This window comes from Rhinolophus sinicus, linkage group LG04, assembly GCF_036562045.2.
Source record: "Rhinolophus sinicus isolate RSC01 linkage group LG04, ASM3656204v1, whole genome shotgun sequence".
Taxonomy (NCBI): Eukaryota; Metazoa; Chordata; class Mammalia; order Chiroptera; family Rhinolophidae; genus Rhinolophus; species Rhinolophus sinicus.
The window spans coordinates 96,728,593-96,746,964 of NC_133754.1; the positions used below are offsets into that span (position 1 = coordinate 96,728,593).

At 38.7% G+C, this 18,372-nt stretch overlaps 1 protein-coding gene across 3 annotated transcripts in view; it reads right to left on the minus strand.

The window, feature by feature from the left end:
• The window catches only part of MIPEP (mitochondrial intermediate peptidase), a 199,571-nt gene that overhangs the window by 177,640 nt on the left and 3,559 nt on the right, over positions 1-18,372 (minus strand). For all 3 annotated transcript variants that reach the window (XM_074330042.1, XM_074330043.1, XM_074330041.1), the window contains exons 3-5: positions 14,738-14,826; positions 11,921-12,007; positions 2,647-2,710 (exon numbers count right to left, since the gene is read on the minus strand). In XM_074330042.1, coding sequence (XP_074186143.1) covers positions 2,647-2,710; positions 11,921-12,007; positions 14,738-14,826 — 240 coding nt within the window. The remainder of the gene's footprint in view (positions 1-2,646; positions 2,711-11,920; positions 12,008-14,737; positions 14,827-18,372) is intronic.

Genomic DNA, 18,372 nt, shown 5'->3' on the forward strand with positions numbered 1-18,372 from the left:
TTCATGGGAAAAATAAGTTTTCAGATATTCTAACATCTTTGTAGTCCAGATTTCTTTGCCTATTGTTTCTGATATGGCTATTTAGCACCACCTAATGGTAACTAGTGGGATAACAAAAAATGGTGAAATACTAATAAATGGAAATTATAGCATGGTTCCAAAATCCTCCCCCAAAGCCTTACTAAAAAAAGTCATAATATTAATTATTTCAAACAATTTATCACCTGTTAAAACTCCTCAAAAAATAAAAACTAGGTTTATTTCCTGACTTCACCAGGCGAGTCATTTCATCACCCTGAGATGATTAAGCGTACAGTACTCTGAACTCTAAGAAGTCTATAATATTGCTATTTATTAGATGATTGCTAAAAAAAAAAATACATCCATTAATTTTAAACTTTTAAATTATAGTCAATGAGACCTTTAAAATTAAATAAGAAAAAAACTGAAAGAATATAGAAAGAATATATGCCTGTATAGCTGGTAGATTATGTTGGTGGGTTTATTTCAAGATCTCTCTTTTAAAAAGTGTGACATGTCTTCCTTTTATCGTGTCCTGGAGAAGTGCCTTTAGGAACAGATACAGAAGTTATAAGAGACGACTTTAGCAGCTTTACTTCATTTGTATCTTTAATGTTTGTGGGTTCCCAGGGAGTTACTTGCTAGGTAGGGCAGCTATTCTTATAAAAATATACAAAAGCAGCAAGGTCAATGCTGGTGAAACTGACCTTTATGTATTACTTTGTAGTAAAGTGTCAAAAACATCTTTCATGAAGATTACGTGTAATAATAAAACTTTTCATCTACATTCTCTACTAGCAACCTTCTTCCTGAAGATATCAAACTTAATTAGTATTAGCGGACATTATTGTGATTTATTATATTCATTCAATATTTCATTGAGTCCAAAACTGGTATGCATTAAAAACATGACCTACACTCTTTGTCCTTGAGAAGTCTATAATTTTAGATCGGCGATGCAATAATAATAATTGCAATAAAAGGCAGTTAAAGAGAATTGCATACACATGAAGTAAATAAAGTATGAGTGCAGATTAACATAGAATTCCACCTCAAAGATTGATAAAGCTTTGCAGACACCGTGGCCTGAAGGTGAAGCCTTCATGGGAATTTCAGGCAGGCAAACCTGGTGAGAAGACCTGTAGGCAGGGCTAGCTGAACAGGCTCTAAAATCCGTTTGGCATATGTAATAGCCTGCTCCACCTACTAGCTCTGTGACATGGTATAAATCAGAGAACCTCTAGGTGCCTCAGTTTCTTCATCTATAAAACAGAAATAATAGCACTAGCCTCAAAATTGTTATGAAGATCTGATGAGAAATATGTGCAAATGCTTTAAATAGCAAACGTTAAACGCTGTTAATTATGGGTGTCAGGAAGACAAAGGACTTTAGTCTTCCTGGTATTTAGCCCAGGTATTTGGTGGTTAGGATCAAGGTGAGTTGTTTTGGGTATGCAGACAGATGCAGGAGAAACTCTAAAGCAATAATCCAAGGACCTGGTCACTGATTAAGATATTAGAATATTGGGAATGGACAAAATGTAAACTGACTCTAAAATATTATTTGAGTGGTTCAGAGAACGGTGGTATCATTGGTACAAAGAAGTTTTAATGACAACCGGCTAGGAGAGGGGAAACTGTCTGCATTCTAGGCAATGTGAGTTTACAGGATAGCCTATCAGCCTCATGGATGCTGGGAAGGCCTGTCCGGCCTCAGGGTGAGGCCAAGTCATGGGCTGAGCTCTAAAGGCCACATAAACACATCAATGTCTGAGCGGCCCCTGCGCTGCCCAAACCCTGCACCAATCCCAATGACATTATTCTATGTGGTATATGTCCCTAAGACCTGGCCCTCTACTTTTCAAGATACTCTAATAAACTAATCTCTATTATTAGTTAAGTGGCTTTATACTATACTTATTAGGAAAAACATTTTTAAAAAAGCATAACCATAATAGTCTACACTATAGACTAGGAGGGGCGATACTGGGGAACAGGCAGGTCAAGTCACCCCCATTCTTCCAACCTGGAGCTTGATACTGAATCGAGGCACTCAGTTTCTTAGGATGTTGTGTTCTAGAAAGAGTAGCAGCCATGGCTAGAAGTCCTGGGACCCACAGACGGGAACTTGACCAAATCACTTTGTCTTCTTTCCATGTCTCTAAAATGAGGGGTCTAGACAATGTATAAGGCCCCTCTCACCCCAGCTTAAGCGCTGTATAACCCATGCATACTGCTTCCAGAACAAAACTGTGTGGATCTGTCAGAAACACGTGTGATATGAATAAATACACTTATGTAAAGGTCTTAGTGACACTCGTGTGCTTCTATCTCCAGACCTTAATCTTCCATGGTGTCAGCTTTCCTACTCACTCATCCTAACCCCATGATATCTAGAGCATCTCAATGTCTCAAGTCATTTCTTAATTCTGAATTATCGTGAGTGATAGGCCAACTTCCAGAGAGTGCAACATTCAAATACAATCTATAGAAGAATTTCGTGACATAAATGACCTAAGTGGTTTTATAATATGCAAATTGAAAGCATACACAAGGACTGTAGCAACAAAGATACCAAAGAAATATTAATAAAACAAGAGGAGCCAAAAAACAGAAAAGTCTTACCTTTTCTTTGTCTAGGTGGATTCCACTGATTTCGAAATCAAACATAAATAGTTCAGCCACTCGCCTATAAATAAAATGAACCCCAAGTTATAACATGTAATAATAGTTATTAACAGGGGGTGGCTGGTTAGTTCAGTTGGTTAGAGCACGGTGCTCTTAACAACAAGGTTGCCGGTTCGATCCCCACATGGGCCACTATGAGCTGCGCCCTCCACAACTAGATTGAAACAACTACTTGACTTGGAGCTGATGGGGCCTAGAAAAACACACTTAAATAAATACAAGTTTTAATGTAATAATAATAATAAAAATAATAATAATAATAATAATAGTTATTAACAAAAAAAAATTTTTTACCAAATTGGGCTTTTTCAACCTGACAAAAAGCCACATTTTTACACACACATACATACACAATTTGTTTGAAATGAGGAGATTTCACATCTTAAAATCAGGCAAACCATCTAGCTGAGTGGGTTTTTACGCTCTCCTTTGGACAATCAGGTATTACTTACAACATGCTAACTACAATAAGCCTTAAACTAAACCAAAGGAATGATGATTATTCTAATGAGGCCAAATTTATCTAATGCTTTTTTTCTACAGGAAGTGGACATCTTTTCAACTGTCCAGCTATCTTTCCTTCAAAAAATATTTACTGCATACTGCATGCAACACAACCAAATTAGTACCTGTGGGACATACACATGCTGCCTAATCACAACCAGATAAGGCTATATATGTCTAGCTATAATACATTTTATACTTTGCATGTGCATTTAGCAGAACTATACTCTATGCTGCTTGTGGGTAAAGACCTTCCTTACATACGCTCCACATGTCATGGTCCCATAGCGGATAAATACTTTGGGGGTTTTTGTTTTGTTTTGTTTTTTTATTGTCATCATTCCTTGAATAAATATTTTTTGAAGGAATGAATGAATGAACACAAGGTAAAGGAAATAATAAATTTCTTCACAGGGATACAAATAAAGTGTTTGGGGAGTTCAAAGAGAGATCATCAAGAATACGCTTTATTCATTTCAGGTGCACAAAACAAAGTAATACTTAGACATTTATCATTTATATCCCTCACACTCTGTCAACCCCCCTCCCCCCATCCACTGTCCCTCTGACATCGCACACAGCCATTACATTTCCACTGTCTCTATTCCTAATGCTGTACTCCGCTTCTTATAATAAATAAATAAACAAACAAATAAACAAACACAAAAAAATACTAACTTTCTCTGTGCAGTGGAAATTATAGATCACTTTTTTCTTCTTTATATTTTCCTCTATTTCAAATTATCTACAATGAGTATTACTTATATAATCAGAAAACAATTTTTTATTAAATAGATAAAATGACATGTTAAAAAAAAAGAATACACTTTGATGTGTCATTGGTATTTAAAACATCACCTTTTATTCCTGCTTCACTATTAAACAGCAGGCTTCTCATCAGCTTCAACCCACCCTTCTCTTCCCCTTGTGCTTGAGACTTGAAAGGGAGGATTCCTATTTCAAGAATTAGTACTAGTATGCTTTGTAGAGATCAACATTTTTTAATCATCATAAAATGCAGTTGCAAATTTAACAACAGGCCTTAATTTTCCTAACCTTTCCTTAATGTAACAATTTCATCAGAATGTCAAGTATTAGCAACAACAACAACAAAACAATGGAAGAGAAAATTTCTGGATAACATCTGAAGTAAGGGATAACTTTTCATGAAATTTTCTCCTATAATACTTTATATAATACTTAGAAGCACATTTTCCATTGGCATTATAAGCTAATGGATATCATTTATTTTCCCATTAGGTACCAGAGAAATAAAAAATACTGAATTCATAAGATATACGAAATGAAAGAAAATATGTGTCCATTGGAAATAAGACATCATCATGCTGCGCCACAAAAGTATGAGCTGGGACACACAGCTCTGCAAATATATTGGAGGAAAACAAACACATGGTACCTGATCTCCAGGAGATAACAGACCAATATCACCCTTAAACGTGACTGACAAATATTGGGGGATCAGGAAACAAGAGTACGAGTTCTGACAATTAAGTTCGCGAACTTGTTGCAATGATGTTACTAACCTCGTGCTGACATCAGAGGGATTATTCATTATAAATTTGTACCAATTGGAAAAACAGTTAACCAAGTTTACTGTTTGGAAGTGCTGAAAATGCCATGTGAAAAAGTTAGATGACCTGAACTTTTTGCCAACAATTCATGGCTCTTGCATCACGACAATGCACCAGCTCACACATCACTGTCTGTGAGGGAGTTTTTAGACAGTAAACTAATAACTGTATTGGAACACTCTCCCTACTCACCTGATCTGGTCTCCAATGATTTCTTTCTTTACCAGAAGACAAAGGAAATATTGAAAGGATTTTTTATATTTATATTTTGATGACATTCAAGACATCAAGGGTAATACAACAACTACTCTGATGGCCATTCCAGAAAAAGAGTTCCAGAATTGCTTTGAAGGGTGGACTAGGCACTGGCGTCAGTGTGTAGCTTCCCAAGGGGAGTACCATAGTGATATTCAGCAATGAGGTATGTAGCACTTTTTCGAAGGTGACCATAGTGATATTCAGCAATGAGGTATGTAGCACTTTTTCTAGGATGAGTTTGCGACCTTAATTGTCAGACCTTCGTATAGGCTACTGTCACCCTTGCCCTGACATACTGCAACCACCCTTAACAGCCTACCTTGCCTCCTGTTCTCCACTCCTGCAAGATCTTTCTCAAGGTCAGAAGTCCTCTGCCTGAATAACCTGGCACCTGATGAAACACCCTGTCCCCTGCGGTGAGATCTCTGAATGCTATCCTCTACTTCCAACTAAATTAGGAGCCTCTGCTATGGGCTCCAATAGCATTCATGAGTTCCACTTAAAAAACTTAATTAAAAAAAATATTTGATGGGTGAACACAGAATTTTTTAAAAGGTTGTGTTGCGGCCACACGATGGAAAACCATGCAGTGGGAGGCCTTCATCGTGCTGAGCTATAAATGCTTTATATGCGTGTTTAAGTACAAGGAGCAAAAAAGGAACAAAAAAAAATAGCTTCAACCAATGTTTAAATAAGTCAGTATATGTACTGCAAAACATGAAAAACAATTACAATTCACTTTTCATGTAGGAGCGTATTCCTTTATTCTTACGGTACAAACCTGTGAAAGCCACCATGATAATTACTTATTTCAACTCCATCCAAATCCCAATAATTAAAAGCATAAAACAGTTTATACTTGGACAATTTTTCAAAGGCCTTCTATATGAGATTTTCAGTTTTTCTTCCAACTATTAGCAGCTACTTAGAATATTAAACTCTTTGATGCTGTGCCGGAAGCTAACTTTCTTGGCTAATGAGAATTGTTTTCTTTCTTTTTAATCCTGCTGCATGCTTGGAACCAATTTCAAGTGTAACACCTCTTTCTGTTAATATTTTTTTTTTGAACAACTTTTTTTCTAGAATTACACTATGCGGGTATTTGATCTGCTCTTCTGGCTTTCTTGACTTTTCATAATGGACATATTTATATTCCTGATTATTGTGCCAATATACCTTGAATGAACAGAATTAAAGTTTGAAAATTCTGAAAACTCAATAAAACACATTAGTAATTTAGCAATTTACCTTCTTTCTTAAATAAAGTGCTTCTTCCCTCGAGCCCGAAACTGTCCCCATTTTCTCTGCCTCATATTGATCTCCCTTCTAAAGAGTCAACCTAAAAAATATATCATTCTTTTCTAGCAAAGGCAGTTTCTGCTTGTTTTAATAAGAGAAAAGATAGCAGGGGATGATAAATTGGGGATGGGAGATTATTATATAAGTTTATTGAATGACATAAGTTTATGTATAACAGCTATACTGTAGAAAGGTATGAAAAAATTAAAATCACTGATCCCACCAAAGACAATCACTATTAAAATTCTTATATTTCCTTCCAATCTATTTCTTTTTTGTTCTTTCTGTTTTGTTTTGTTTTTAAGGCTCTGAAGAACAAGTTTAATAAATCAGGTTAGAGAAATTAGCACAGTGCCCAGCATGTAGCAGGTACTTGAAAATGTGTGCTGAGTTTCTGAATGGACACAAGGGACACTACATTGGCTCCCTCACTTGAAACATCCTCTGCCCCCAGGTGCCATGCCAGGTAGGCTGGGGATGGGGTGGGGTGGGGGGACACCCAACAGGATCCCTGTCCTGAGAAGCACAGGCTGAGGCAGCAACTTTGGTCTCATGAAGATACTGTCTTGGTGGCATCTAACTTGTGGTGGTCACCAACAAGAATAAAGACCTTCCCCTGGCTTCTGTCCAATCCACTGTCACTGGGTTATAATGCTACACTACTTATCTAGAATAACTGGGCTCTGACTACAAAGATTTCTGTATCATGCTTTTCATTGAAAAATTATATCACATAGAATATTTCTCTGTATCGTTATTCTTCGGAAACATGGTTTTTCATGTTTGTATTGTGTTTTGTCATGTTTGTATTGACTAAAAATGCTTTCAGTTTTCCCCCTCCTGTACACCATGATAAAAATCCTTGTTACATAAACTCTTTATTCTTGTTTGCTTCCTTAGGACAAATTCCAAGAAATTAAAATGATCAAAAGGTACCGTATTTCCCTGAAAATAAGACCGGGTCTTATATTAATTTTTGCTCCAAAAGACACATTAGGGCTTATTTTCAGGGGGTGTCTTAAGATTTTTTTCATGTACAACAATCTACATTTATTCATTTATTCATGTACAAAAATCTATATTTATTCAAATACAGTCATGTCATTTTCTTCTGGAACATCGTCATAACTCTCCAAATTCTGAATTCCGGCTTGAATTTCTTGCGACTCCATTTCCTGTAGAACCACTGGAGAGTTGGTATTTAGAAAAGTCGATTCGATACCATCAACAAAGGACTTAAATGCAAGTGCATGTTTAATAACTTCAGTATCTTCCAGCTTAAACAGTGTTGTCGATCTTAGAGACAGTTCATGTCGGTAAAGGAAGCCATCCAGCCAGTGTTGTGATGCTTTGAATTCTTCTGGGGATATTTCTAACTGTGCTGCCATTGCAAGGCCAAATGCTTGAGTATCAGCCCTGCGCACAACCAAAGCCTTTGCTCTCCTGTCAGCAATCCAGTCACACATGATGTCTTCCAGCTCAGGAAGTAATGGTGGCCGACCTGATCCACATTTGCGCTTCTTGGCATTTCCCTCGTCCACCTGTTGACTGAGTTTATCGTACTCTGCTCGCCATTTTCACACCATTCGGAGATCCAACTTCTTCTCTTAGCAGAAAGCCGTAAGATTCTTGTCCCGGGAGTCCTCCTCGATTCCTTTCTCGCACTCGACAGAATAGCTCTTTCTTTTTGCACTGATCTTGTGTGGGGATCAAAATACGTATTATTCCCTTTAAATCTACCATTAAATCAAGTGTTAATTGAAGACTTACGAGACAGGAGTGGCAACAAAAGCAACGAAAAATTGTAGGCACCAAAATTCAGCAAACATTTCTTTATTTCACATGAGTGCATTAAGTACGTCCGTTACAACATACAACGCATTGAATTATGAAGATTCATATTAGACACAACCACATCCGCTCGTTATCCAGTGCACATGTTATTCGTGCGTTGTGTCTGTACTCCGATTGGTCATTCGGCAATAAGTCTCGAGTTCATCTGTTTACATAGGCATTCACCATGTCCAAAGGCGCCCACTTGGGTACTTATAAATACTTAATTATAACTTATATTATCATTTATTTTAACTATTAATGTCAATAATATTATTTATTTATATTTAATTATATATTATTATTTTATAATTCAATACATCCGACGTGTGTTGCAACGGACGTACTAAATGCATCCGTATGGCTGACGATCTTAACTGGTGCTTATTTTTGGGATAGGGCTTATATTACGAGCATTCTGAAAAATCACGCTAGGGCTTATTTTCCGGTTAGGTCTTATTTTCAGGGAAATACGGTATGAACTTTGGTATATATTACTAAATTGTCCTCCATAAGATTTATCAATTTATACTTAACTAGAAAGAATTCATTATCCCAAACCATTAAGACATGATTCCTATTATCAACTGATGGGCCCTTTGCTTTACTCTACCTTCTTTTAATGGTGCTACATCCCAATTATTAAATGACAACTATGTGCCAGATACTGACAAAGCATTTTACATTAATTATTTCATTTAAACCTCATAATAACCCTATGAAGTATTTTTTATTCTCTTCTTAGAGGAGAAAACTAAGGCTTGGAGGCCACATCTCCAGCCCCTACTGCCCACTTATCACCTGTGTTACACTTATTATATACAATTGTAAGTTTAATGGCCACCTGTTGCTATCCCTGATTTTGTGAAATAGTTTCCTTTACCCTTTTTTTTTCTATATGAGAATTTCACTTTCTTCTTCTTCTTTTTTTTTTTTTAGTAATTTGCACGGCCTCTTCGCATAGTAAGTACATTAACCTTTTATCATGTAACATTTATCAAGTAACATTTGTCCCTTTGTATATTCTGACTTTGAATGTGGAAGGGTTTGGGCATAGCAAAGTTTGCGGTTTTTATATAACCAAATCAACCTTTCCTTTTGTGGTCTGACTTTGGTGTCATGAGAAGAAAGACATGCCACATTCCAAGATTATCAATACTTTTATGATTTGTTTTTAAAAAATCCTGAAATCTTTAATTAATCTACTTTTTTCCCAAACTAGTTATCCATTGGCCTACCATCATTTATTGAAAACCAAGTCTTTCCCTGACATAAAATGACACTTGTATCACATACTAAATGCAGTTTGATATATATTTGTGCCTGTGTCTGAAATGTCTCTATTCTTTCATTAATCTAATTGACTATTCTGGCATAAATGCTTAAAATACTCTTTTAAATACAGTATTTTTACAATGTCTTACTATCTGACACAAGTCCCTTTTTAGTACTTTTCGTTACCAGATTTCTCCTGCCTATCCTGGCATATTTATTGTCTATGACTTCAAAATCATTTTAAGTAACAACAAAGAAATATTCCTTAGATACAGATTGGATAGTGTTAAACTTACAGACCAGTAGAGAACACTATTGAGCTTTCTTCCTTCTTATCTAAGAGTACAGTATGCTTCTCCACTTAAAAATCATCTTTCATGCTTTCCAGGGGTGTGTGTGTGTGTCTGTATGTGTGTGTGTGTGTGGGTGTGGGTGTGTGTATGTGTGTGTGTGTGTGTGTATGTGTGGGTGTGTGCATGTGTATGTGTGTGCGTGTGTGTATGCATGTGTGTATGTGTATGTGTGCATGTGTGTGCATGTGTGTGTGTGTGTGTGTATGCATGTGTGTATGTGTGTGTGTGTGTGTGTGTGTGTGTGTGTTGAGGTCTGTAATCCACCTTCCCAAGTGTATCCCAAGGTGCATTACAGTTTTTGTTGCTCTTGTGAATGTGATCTTCCCTGTATTGTATTTTCTGGAGAACGCGCTTATGTCCTTGGCATACAGGAAAGCTCTTGATGGTTTTGGAAAACCCCAGGTAAACCAGGTTTCTTTATGTCTCTGGGCTTCTCAGAGACACTAATATACTAAAATTCTCCAAGAGGGGAAAATACAACATGTCCGATTTCCAAACTTCCTCACCAATGGGGCCCACTGGGAATACTTTCGAGTATCTCATAGAACTAGTATTTCAAGGAATGCAACTAAGAATGAGATGATGCTCTACTCAACTTAAATCATTTCTTCTATATATTAACTTGTCATAGCGAGATATTTTATTAAATCTATAATTCTCCGTTTAGCCATTGCCTTACACTTTACCATATACAGGGTTCCTTCTGGGTGCTGGTCAACACCCTTGATGATGTGCAAATGCTATGTTGTTTCAATAATTATTACTTCAAATTCTTGTTTCCTTCCACTTTCACATTACCTTTCCTTTCTAGAACAGTGATAGTCTACCCAGTTTATTTTGCCCAATGCATTTATCATTTTGTTATTGGAATTTTTAGTAACATCTAGAAATGTGGTGTGTATCCTATTAGCACAAACCCTCTGTATCGAACATGGTCTTCTAGTCCACTATAATTTTCATACATTAAATATGGAAGTCAATCTTTATTGAAGTCAGATGATGAATAACCTGTTGTTACTCAAAGGCAGTACCAGCCGAGTATAAACCTGGCACAATTTACATGCATTCACCTCTGTTTTGTTAATAATGAAGGTAATGTAATGCTCAAGCCTAAAATTACAATAAAGACAAACTGTTGTGATGGTACAGCTCGCGTTACTAGTATCCTGAGAGTCAGGATCGACAAAGTGCAGTGAGACCAAACAGACACCTGCACACAGGCAGTCAGGTGGAAATCAGACTAACACAAGTTCCCATCATCAACTAATCCCTGTAGAACAGGCCTTCACTTGGGGTCACCAGTCACATGTGAAAGGAGAGAAGGAAGTAGGAGAAGGGACAATCGAGGAGTCAAAGGAAGAAAAGTGTCCCATAAAAAAGTAGATAAACAAGTAAAAACAGGTAATAAAAAAATGTTAATCTCTGTGTTATGACACAAATAATATCTAGGTGGGTTAATGACTTATTTTATATATAAATACATTTGAATAAAGAAAAATGATATCCAAAGAAAGTCCTAGATCAAGTATTTTTATATATTGACTTAGAAATTAGGCCTTTTCATTTCAGATTAACACATGTAATCTACTGAACCAAAGCAAATCATTTCAAGGATCTTGACATCCACCCTGTAAATAAAATCAATTTGCTGATATCTTCTGGTGGCATCCATCATGGAACTTCAAACATGAACCTAAGTATAATTATCGACTGTTTATAGGTATTCATTCACTGGGTACACACCTACTAGAGGCCATAACAGTTGTGGGTGCGAAGGACGCAGCGTGAACAAACCAGATCCCTGCCTTCAAGGAGCTTCCAGGCTAGTGAGACAGATGGTAAACCAACAAACAAACAAATAAGGTAATGTTGCCAAGTGATTAGGTCTAAGAAGAACAAAGCTAAGAGCGTGACTTAGTACAAAGACCTTGGAAGAGACACCATTTGAGTGGAGTCCTAAGGAAAGTACAGGAGTCATGCAGACAGACCTGTGCAGAAACACCCAGACACAGGGGGCTGTGGGTACAGTCACCCAGAGGGAGTCTTCCAATCTCACCTCTACAGTCACAATCACAATGAATGCAAAGAAATGAGTACCTGGTTTCTGGATCAAGGGAATCCACCAGTTTTTCATCAGCTAGTAATTTTTGTAAACTTTGATATAACTCCACATCTGTGTTCAACCTAGAAAAATTACAAATGAAAATTAAATGATTTTCTAATAACTTCTTTTTTGACTTTATTATATCAAGACAATGATGTCAAATTCTAGCAAACACATGCCCAGAGCCAAAGGATTGAGGTTTTGTTTTGTTTCTTCGTTTGGACTAAGAACAGCACACTTAGTGTACTGGCAGGCAGTATGTTGGGCAAAGTGTCAAAGTACTAACTGTTCTGGAAGGTACAAGGATAAACTGAAAGCCAGTCAGCAGCTGGAGCCAGAAGAGCAGACAGGAAAGAGAAGAAAGGAGGAACGTGGTAACTGATGATTTAGATGACCCCACTGCCATTGAGAACCGGTCCCAGTTAGCAATATGCCAACAGCCATTTGTTTTGGAGTCAGGAAAGGAGTGACAATGGGAGGGAGGATGAACAAACACACAGATTCTGTAGTCCGGAACAGAGTACCCTAGAACCTGGGTTCCCTTCTGGGGCAGAACGGCAGGCCCACACTGTGTGCTGCACACACACTGTAAGGAGAGCTCAAGGTCAAGAGGCTTCAGAGCCATACACTCAACTGCAACCCAGGCCCTACTCGACTCTGTGGCCTTGGACGAGTTCCTGGAATCCCTCAGCTTGTTCGGCCTTAGATCGGCCTAAGGGTTAAGGGAAATGATGTGTGTGCAGCACACTCTCCGCAATGAACCCCAGCTATTGTGAGGTGGCCAGCCAGCCTGCCCTTGGCCACCCCCTACCTGACTACTGCTCCCAGCCGAACCCCACGGGACCACCTCAGGGCCTGAGTCCTTCTTCCCAGGATGCCAAGAAGCCCTGGTGCTCTCAGGGCTAAACAGTGAGCTGGCTCTAGACATAAAAATCTCCCTGGCTGCTATAACCTCAGGGAAGGTCCAGGTTGTAAAAACCATCCGCCACTTCCTATTCAGAGACTCAAGGATGATCAGGTTCTCCCATCAGTTCACAATCGAATTCCTGCAGTTTTATATAAATCGAAGGATTTCTGTTGCCATCGTTCCCATGGGCCACCCTGAACACCACAGGAACTGAGGCACTCACTGCCAATCACAAAATATTGGAAAAGAAGGGCAGGTATACCACCTCCACTCCTGCGCCAGGCATCATGGCAGGAAACGGGGAGAAAATCAGAGTGGCTGTCTACCTCCCCCAGACCTGCTCACCTATACGGCTACTCCACATCACAAGGGCAGCAGTTTAGAGGGAGCCTGCATCGTACCCTGTTTAGGAGTCTGAGCAAATCTCCCACATTATGTGTTATGTTGTAAGATCCTCAGATAAAGTCTATCATTTAGTCTATACCTGGCATTAATTCTAAACAAACACACCTAATTATAGGCTTATTTTCCACCATAGGAAAATAAGTCAATTTTACACATGCATCTAAAATCACCCTATTTTTCACAGATCAACTGAAGCAGCTAGTTAAGATATGACTCAGTGAGACCAAAGAGGAAAATGAGTCACAGTGCTCAGTGAGAAGGAAAGCAGAGCTGTTTCCTGACTTCCGGTTCCTGGGCAGGCCTCAGGGCAGCAGCAGAAGAACAAGACACTCTCCAAGGTGAGGTGAAGACTCTGGGCAGTCACTTGTTGACAACGCTTGACTACCAATTACGGTTCCCTGTTGTCCTTCCAGACAAGAGCCCACGTCCGTTAGACCAGACGGTACCTAACCCAGGAACCCTACAGCATCCAGGACGCCTCAGACAGGTGACCCTGCAGCTCTCATTTCTTGGGGCCTTTCCCCAGGCAATACTGTTTCCCCCAAGAAGTCCCCAATTTCAGCCCCTTCATCGGCTCAGTGTCTGGAATTTGCAGGGACCAGATTTACCCCATTCAACAATTTGATTTTCAAGGGTGGTAACAAAAATCACACGCCATTGCCCCAGAGAGCAAATGACACTCAGTGGGGGAAGGGCAGTGGCAGCACATCCTGAAGCTGCCTTGTGGAACTGCAGAAGCCACCTCCCCACTCCTGCCATCCCACCCTCTACCTCCTCCTCCAGCTTCTGGGTTCTGAGTCTTCCCCTGCTGCCTGGCCCTGTTTTGCAGTCGTAAATTCATGCCAGGCGAGCCGGCGCTCTCACCAGCTTTAGACACTCTGTGGTGTGGCATCACCTAAGTGCTTTTGAATATGGCACTGCCCGCCTCCACGCTATTTTAACCTTGGAGCTCGCAGAAATGGCTTAAAGTATTTCAATTTACCTCAAAATCACTTTAACTCACTTCATCACAGCCTCAGCCCTCCCAGACAGTTTTATGGTCTCCCCAGACACCCCCTAATCCCAGTTCCACAGGGACTGCCAGGCTTTTTGCCTTTGGTCCACAGCCATCAACATAACAGCCACTTAATCACATGATAATCTAGAAACTCCAATTTGCCTCTGACATACTTAAAATCCCAGATTTAACATAAACAATGATAATAAGGATACTGGAGGTTTGCTCTGTGCCTGACACCCTTGTAAGCACTTCATTTGTTCCAGACAAGGAAACTAAGTGACAGAACAAATAACGAGCCTGAAGTCACGCTGTGCTGGGAAGTGGGGAGCAGCAGCCTGCCCTGGGGCCCTCTCTGTTGCCCACCACCCTGGGCAGTGGTGCGGTTAACACCATCCCCACCCTGCCACACAGGAACAAGCCCTACGGACAAGTTTCCCACAGCACAAATCCACGAGACCACATCACCCAACACTGTCACGAAGGGGGAACTGAACATACTTTTCTACCACGGTGCCAATACTTCTACAGGCTTCTTCCGCCGCCTCTCTGAATGCCGGCTCAGGGTGAGCAATTTTCACAAAATCAGCCTAATAGAGAGGAAAGACAAAACCAAAAGGGAATTTGATGGAAAGCTTTATTCCAGGATCTGAGGGTGAAATGAAAACCTGTGTTTTAAAATATGCCATTTGGCTTGACCTACACGTTTCCATTACTGAAATTTTCCTAAGTACTAGGGTGAAGCAGCTTCTTTCTGAACATTATTCTGTTATTCCTTGGAACCAAGTTTATTTCATTCCAAAGAAAATACTTTCAGTAACTTTATTTCAGAAAAGTCTTTCTCCTTCAAATATAAATGCGTACCAAGTAAATTCTTCCGAACTCTAGAGTTCAAAAAAGCAGACTCTTGTTCAAATATTCTAAAACTTTCTAACTAAAATTGTCTGCAGTATGTGGTCCTCATGTGTTAACCTGACTTCAGAGGACAACTCTTAAAGGCCTTTTTTTTTTTTAGTGGACAAAGTATAGTATCAAGACTGATATAACTACATTCTAGCCTTTGTGCAGAAAACAGACACAATCCCTCTTTATAGCCCTTCCAGTAAGTACCGTGTTTCCCCCCAAATAATACCTAGCTGGACAATCAGCTCTAATGCATCTTTGGGAGCAAAAATTAGTATAAGACATGGTCTTATATTATGCTACATTATATAAGATTCAGTCTTATGGTAAATTAAGACCTGGTATTATTATAAGTTATATTATATTACATTATATACTTATTAATTATATTATATATTATATATTATATATTATATATTATATATTATATTGTATTATGCCAGGTCTTATATTATAGTATAATAAGACCGGGTCTTATATTAATTTTTGCTCCAAAAGACACATTAGAGCTGATTGTCCAGCTAGGTCTTATTTTCAGGGAAACAGGGGATGAATTCCTCGTCCCAGCCTAAAGGACACATGACTGCCACTGCTGAAGAGGCTGCTATACTGACCTGAGAATTGAACTGAGCTAGATGCTTTTTAATGAAATCATGCAAAACCAGATTTTACTTCTCATGTTAATAGCAGTACATTGCAAAACAAAAATGCTGGGAAACTACAAAACACTATATTCTTTCTGCATTCTCCAAGACAACATGTGTGACTATAACATGAAATAAAATGACCACAGGTAATATTTCCTGATTTTATTATCAAATACTTTTTAATGAAAAACATGTAAATCCATAATTTTATACATTTGATGTAAGAATAACATTAATTACATGAGCTCTGTAAAATGAGCTCTGTAAAATTTACAACATATTGTATAAATTACCAGTCTACATGTTGCAGAATTTACAAGCAATATTAAAATTTAAAACACTAGCATACATTTTAAAACTCATTTGTAATAGTGATGAGGAAAACAGTACTGTTACATAGCAACTATATTAAAAAAGAAAACCGAAGTGACCGCTTGGTGGAAAATATAGTTTATAAAACCACTAGCTTATAATGGTATTAATCTTACTGCCAGGTGAAAAATCTTAAAAATTCAAAATGGAGAAAGGTTCTTTGAATTTTTTTACCCAAAGATTTACATACATAAATCACATTCGTTTTTTAATGATATTATACTTCATAAATATAAAAACTTCAAAAATAAGATAAGCTATGAGACAGATAAATGAAAAAGTTTTAGTGAAGAGCAAAATCAAAAAAGCGGAAAAAAAACACCTTAGAACACTGCTTAATTAAGATGGACACTAAGACAACAAATAAAATAGTGAGTTCTGGGATTTTTGACTGCAAAGCCAACACTTGATTACACCTAGTGAAAGTCACTGACAAACATTTTCCTTTTCAGCTACTAGTGACAAGCAGAGAAGGTGCAAGACCTGCTTAGTGGTAGATGTCTCCCACATCTCCTCCATCATCTAAAGCACTAGCACATACATACTGGAGCAACAGAACCAAGACCAAGTAAAACTGAGACCTGACTACAATAAGCCTACAACACATCTCACCTCACTCTGGGGCAAAACCTTTTAAGATGCTTGATTAACTTCCTTAAAACTAGAAAGCTTATGGTGACTGTATGATCATGTGAAAAGTATTACTGCTCAAATCAGGCGTATGGGAGAAAGGAAATTTTCTGAAAAATGAAAAACAAACATGCGGAGGTGTCAAATTGGGTGAAAAAAGTCAACATCAAAAGATACATGATTCCAAATATCTGACATTTTAGAAAAGACAAACTACAGGGTGGAGAACAGGTTGGTAGTTGCCAGAGGTAAGAGGTGAGGGGCGAATGTAATAATAAAGGGGGACTTTTTTAGGAGTGATGGAAAATTTATGTACCCTGATTGTGGTGGTGGCTACATGAAAAATGAGTTAAAATTCATAAAACTGTACTATCCCCCATCTAAGGAAGTCAATTTTACTGTATGGTAATTTTAAAAATAAGTACTTTTTTAAATGATGGGGAGGCTAACTAACTTCCCAGCCTCTCCAGGTAAGGTTTCATCTGACCTGAGCAGCCAGCAGCCCCAAGAGGACAGGTAAGAACGTAACTCTGCAGGCAGACTGCCTTCAACTCAGCCCAGCTCCACCACTGATAGGCTGGGTAACCTGGGGCACATCACTTAACCTCTTAGTGCTTTGCTTTCCTCACCTGAAAACCAGATATGCTGAGAAGGTGACATCAATTAAGCCACATAAAGTGCTTACCAGGACCCGGTTTCTAGTAAAATCTAAAAAAAAGTTAACTCTACAATGCTCCCTGAGGTCAGAGGCTGGGTCTGTTATTCATGACCACATTCCCAGTGCCCAGAACAGTGCCCGGCACATGGTGGAGGCTCAGTGTTGAATGAATATGAAGAGCCACATACAGTCCAATACCAGATATGAGGCCGGAAAATTAAGTTCGCGAACTCATCCTAGAAAAAGTGCTCCACACCTCATTGCTGAATATCATTACAGTCACCTTCAAAGTACTTCCCTTGGGAAGCTCTGCACTGATGCCAGTGCCTAGTCCACGCTTCAAAGCAATTTTGGAACTCTTTTTCTGGAATGGCCATCAGAGTGGTCGTTGTATTACCCTTGGTGCCCTGAATGTCATCTAAATGTCTTCCTTTCAATATTTCCTTTATCTTCAGGTAAAGAAAGAAGTCATTGGGGGCCAGATCAGGTGAGTAGAGAGGGTGTTCCAATACAGTTATTTGTTTACTGGCTAAAAACTCCCTCACAGACAGTGCCCTGTGAGCTGGTGCATTGTCATGATGCAAGAGCCATGAATTGTTGGCGAAAAGTTCAGGTCGTCTAACTTTTTCACGTGGCCTTTTCAGCACTTTCAATTAGTAAACTTGGTTAACTGTTTGTCCAGTTGGTACAAATTCATAATGAATAATCCCTCTGATATCAAAAAAAGGTTTAGCAACATTGTTACAAGAAGTCTGCGAACTGAATTGTCAGACCTTATAGGCAGCATCACGGTGATCACCATTCGGGATTAAGCCACCACTATAATCACCTTCACTGACGTGACTAATCCAGATGTGACTCTTTTGGACTGACAGAAAATCCTGCCTTCTGTCTCAGCAATGGGTTTCTCAGTTTGCGAAGAGACC